At 33.2% G+C, this 5,332-nt stretch overlaps 1 protein-coding gene across 1 annotated transcript in view; it reads right to left on the reverse strand.

Annotated features, from left to right (window-relative positions):
- LOC111696112 (uncharacterized) overlaps positions 1 to 5,053 on the reverse strand; it is a 28,879-nt gene extending 23,826 nt beyond the window's left edge. Inside the window, exon 1 of the mRNA XM_023465653.1 lies at positions 4,918 to 5,053. Coding sequence (XP_023321421.1) covers positions 4,918 to 5,053 — 136 coding nt within the window. The remainder of the gene's footprint in view (positions 1 to 4,917) is intronic.
- Positions 5,054 to 5,332: the final 279 nt, after the last annotated feature.

The following is a 5,332-nucleotide window of genomic DNA, read 5'->3' on the forward strand; positions in this document are numbered from 1 at the left end:
GCAGTAGAACTGAGTATGCACACTCCTTCCTTCAAACCATTTTAGACTGCTTTTCCTCAGTCTAATTTCTCCCTCCCCTCCCCCTTCTCCTTTAACAATAGTATGATATAACCCCTGAGTCAGAAACCTCAGAGAGTATTGTTGAACGAAACTCCCGAGTTTACTTTTTGGGGTCTAAACATTTGCGTGGATTTTAGTTTGAGAAATAGAAAAGAAACAACATGAAAAAACATTTCTTATCACAAACCTTGAATCTACAAAACTGACTGACCCCGTTTATGAAACCGGGTTTCCGATACTGGGTTTCTATTTTTAACTCTGTCTTAAGTTTCGGGCTCTCGAGATCACATCTCCCATTTCATGAATTAAAGTTGTGAAGAGAAAACTGTAAGATCCAGACATCAACCAATTTACTGGGAATTCCAGGCCAGAGAGAATTTACAGTGGTAATAATACTCTTCCATATAAAGCTTTCTAGATATCCATTTTCTTCTTGTTGCTCGTGCATCATCCATAATATTCGGCTAGTTTTGAAAAATTTCTACAAGTTTAATTGGTTCCATAAGTTCTGTAGGTTCCATAAGTTCTGAAAGTTCCATAAGTTCCGTAAGTTCCATAAGTTCTGTTAGATCCATAAGTTCTGTAAGATCCTTAAGTTCAATTAGGTTCATTAGTTCAATTAGCTCGATAAGTTCAATTATTTCAATAAGTTCTGTAAGTGCCTTAAGTTCTGTTAGTTACATAAGTTCAATTAGTTCCATAAGTTCAATGAGTTCTATAAGTTCAATTAGTTCCATTAGTTCAATTAGTTCCGTAAGTTTAATAAGTTCTATTAGTTCAATTATTTCCATTAGTTCAATTGTTCCATTAGTTTAATAAGTTCCATAATTTCTGTAAGTTCCATAAGTTCAATTAATTCCATAAGTTCTGTAAATTCCTTAAGTTCTGTAAGTTTCATAAGTTTGATAAGTTCCATAAGTTCTGTAGGATCCATAAGTTCAATTAGGTCAATTAGTTCAATTAGTTCCATAAGTTCCGTAAATTCCTTAAGTTCTGTGAGTTCCATAAGTTCAATTATCTCAATAATTTCTCTACGTTTAAGTTCTGTAAGTTCCTAGAGATCTGTGTGTTCCATAAGTTTTATTAGTTTCNAGTTCCATAAGTTCTGTAGGATCCATAAGTTCAATTAGGTCAATTAGTTCAATTAGTTCCATAAGTTCCGTAAATTCCTTAAGTTCTGTGAGTTCCATAAGTTCAATTATCTCAATAATTTCTCTACGTTTAAGTTCTGTAAGTTCCTAGAGATCTGTGTGTTCCATAAGTTTAATTAGTTTCATAAGTTCCGATAGTTTTTATACGTGAGTTCCATAAGTCTAAGTTCAATAAGTGTTGTTTGTGCATTAAGTTCTGTGTGTTCCTAAAGATCTGTAAGTTCCATAAGTATAATTAGTTTAATAAGTTTTGTAAGTTTCATAAGTTTTGTAAGTTTCATAAGTTCTGTGAGTTCCATAAATTATGTAAATTCCATAAAATCCATAAGTTTAATTAGTTTCATAAGTTTTGTAAGTTTCATAAGTTCTGTAACTTAAATTTTAACTCAAATTCCCTTTTTCTAGGGGGTAATGGCTATACAATCATTCAGACCCCCAGACTTTTCATGGATATTACCTTCCAAACCCCTGAGTATAGAATGAAAATGTATATCCCCCAAATGACTGGGGAAGGGAAGATTTATTACCAAGTATGTGTACATAGTGTATATAGTTCAGTTTCCTTTTATCTCGGTTGATTTACTTTGTAGAAGAACCAGGAATCTGTAATCTTAGTTTCTTGTAGATTCTAGATTCTTGGTCCAACAATAAACATATATTCTTCATATTCTGCAATCTTAAACCACTTTAGAATAGTAAAAAACATCTTTATAGCAAAAAATTAAATGTCAAAATATATTATTACTATTATCACTACGTCATATCCGAATCTACAGATGTTTCTACATTTTATTCTTTACCCTATTCCTGCTGTAGTTTTTTTTTACAAAACTCAAATAAGGCTGTTAAAATTTTCTGACACATCAGAGGCCGAATTTTTTGGACTTTTTTTTGCTAACCTTTTACTATAAAACTGGATTTTGCAATAAAAGAACTCAATTTTTGCAAATTTGCAATTTTTTTGCAAGTTCTAAAAGTAGAGCATAAGAGCTTTTTCCATCGATGTATCATTTGTCATATTTGGACATCAAACATGGGAATCAGAGTATCCTGGTTTTCGTCAATTCAGCACTAGCAGGGATAGGTTTAATATTTCGGATTTTAAAATATTTCTTTAACTTTATCAACTTTATTCCGTTTTCTTTTCTTTTTTTCCTAATTTAGCTAAGTTTTTTTTTCGGGGGGGGGAGCGGTTATTCTCCCCATCCCTCGATTTTCTGTTTTCCAGTCCTAACCTAAATAATTTCATGATCTATTTATTCTTCACAATATGAGGGTACAGAACAATAAGTTTATAAGATTTGAAATGCTAAAGTTGAGTTTGAAAAACTCTGGAAGTATCTAAATAAAGTTTAATGGACAAAGTCACACTTCTGCACCCGGGGAATACAAGAAAGAGAATGTTATTTCTTTTATTTTAAATTGGAAAACTATTTTTTGTCTAGACTTTTCCCCCCTTCTCCCTCCCTCCCCCCCCCCTCTTTCACCACATTTCCCTATTTNTAAATTCAAGGAAAATGATTTAGTAATTTTAAAAAACCGATTCTGAAAACGTATTCACCCAAATGTACGATTTTGAACGTCGACTTTTAGCTCAAACTCAGGATTTACAGATTTTTAAAAAGTTATGAATCCTAAAGAATTTGTCCACAACACTGCATTCTCAGTTCACCTACCTAACATAGCCGGTCTGTCCCTTTAACACCAATGAATTTGAAAGGGTTGAAATCTTTTATGTTTTCGATTAGAACTCCTTCAAATGTACAGAGGTATCCAGGTTCCAGAAGGATTAGAACTCCTACTAATGTACAGAAGTATCCAGGTTCTAGAAGGATTAGAACTCCTACTAATGTACAGAGGTATCAAGAAGGATTAGAACTTCTACTAATGTACAGAGGTATCAAGAAGGATTAGAAATCCTACTAATGACAGATGTATTGAGAAGGATTAGAACTTCTACTAATGTACAGAGGTATTGAGAAGGATTATAACTCCTACTAATGTATACAGAGGTATCCAGAAGAATTAGAACTCCTACTAATGTAAAGAGGTATCCAGAAGGGTTAGAACTCCTACTAATGTATAGAGGTATCAAGAAGGATTAGAACTCCTACTAATGTACAGAGGTATATCCAAAAAGATTAGAACTCCTTCTAATGTACAGAGGTATCTAGAGGGATTAAAACTCCTACTAATGTACAGAGGTATATCCAGAAGGATTAGAACTCCTACTAATGTTCAGAGGTATCCAGAAGGATTAGAACTTCTTCTAATGTACAGTACAGAGGTATCGAGAAGGAGTATAACTCCTACTTACGTTCAGAGGTAACAAGAAGGATTAGAACTCTACTAATGTACAGAGGTATCAAGAAGGAGTATAACTCGTACTTATGTTCAGAGGTATCAAGAAGGATTAGAACTCCTACTAATGTACAGAGGTATATCCTAAAAGATTAGAACTCCTTCTAATGTACAGAGGCATCCAGAGGGATTAGAACTCCTACTAGTGTACAGAGGTATATCCAGAAGGATTAGAACTCCTACTAATTTTCAGAGGTATCCAGAACTTCTTCTAATGTACAGTACAGAGGTATCGAGAAGGAGTATAACTCTTACTTATGTTCAGAGGTATCAAGAGGATTAGAACTCCTACTAATGAACAGAGGTATCAAGAAGGAGTATAACTCCTACTTATGTTCAGAGGTATCAAGAAGGATTAGAACTCCTACTAATGTACAGAGGTATCCATAAGGATTAGAACTTCTTCTAATGTACAGTACAGAGGTATCGAGAAGGATTATAACTCCTACTTATGAGAGGTATCAAGAAGGATTAGAACTCCTACTAATGTACAGAGGTATCCAGAAGGATTATAACTCCTACTTATGTTCAGAGTTATCCAGAAGGATTATAACTCCTTTTATTGTACAGAGGTATCCAGAAGGATTATAACTCCTACTTATGTTCAGAGTTATCCAGAAGGATTATAACTCCTTTTAATGTACAGAGGTATCCAGAAGGATTAGAACTCCTACTTATGTTCAGAGGTATCCAGAAGGATTAGAACTCCTACTAATTTAACAATTTTCTCCTAATAGACGCAACAGATAGAAGTAAGATTAGTAGGGATCAAAAGCGCTTTTTTATCGCATTAAGCCTATACCCCCTTTCATTTTTCGCGAACACTCCCTTTAAAGAGGAGTATTGTATTTAAAGAAGGGGTTTCTTTGTATGCAGATAATGCAACATGGTAAAATCTATTAATATACTTTGCTTGCTTGGGTGTTCTTTTTTCCAATAAACGTCAAAACGGCTGAACTGATCGGGCACAGATTTTGTGTGGGACCTCACATGACCCCAGGGAAGGTTTATGAATGAATAAATATACAAAAACTCGTCCCAACAAATTTTGATTGTCATTAAATTTTGAAAATCCACAAATTTTTTTATATAATCCGCTTGTTTTTGTTTTACCATGTATGATGAGAGAAAATGTTCACAATTAAATTAAAGAAGACGGGCGCAAAATGTCATGTAAGCCTAGTAAAGTAAATAAGTGGACAAGTGGACAGAAAAGAATAATGACTAACTGCTTTAAAAACTTGTATCTATTAAATGCTAGTCACTTGAAAATTGTAATTTTTAAAAATACGAAAATAAAAAATAACAAGTTTTTTAATCTAAAAATATAAGCCTGATTTTCTACCTGATTTATTAACATCCACTAGGAAGATCTCGGTGAGAATAATAAGTCCAAAGACCAGGAAGAATGTAAAGACTGCGTAGACTCCTAGTTTTCCTGTACCATCAAGTTTTACAAGTTTAATACTAATTTTATTCATAGGACTTTATGGGCATTTTAAATCTACAATGCTAGCTCCCGTGCATGTGTATGTGAAAGCATGCACACAATTAATTTTAGCATTTTCTTATATGAGATAACACACACTGTGTTTGTAGCATCTCCCTGTCCAATCGCTCAAAATTTTTTGACCTTATCAAATTGTAATTAAAAATCTGCGTACTTTTTTTTCAAATGAATATTTCACAAAGTTATGTTTATATTCATACAAGCACGATATCTTACTATAAATAATGTAGTTTTTTCTTCTGAACTACTG

This window comes from Eurytemora carolleeae, unplaced genomic scaffold (assembly GCF_000591075.1).
Source record: "Eurytemora carolleeae unplaced genomic scaffold, Eaff_2.0 scaffold203, whole genome shotgun sequence".
Lineage (NCBI taxonomy): Eukaryota > Metazoa > Arthropoda > Copepoda > Calanoida > Temoridae > Eurytemora > Eurytemora carolleeae.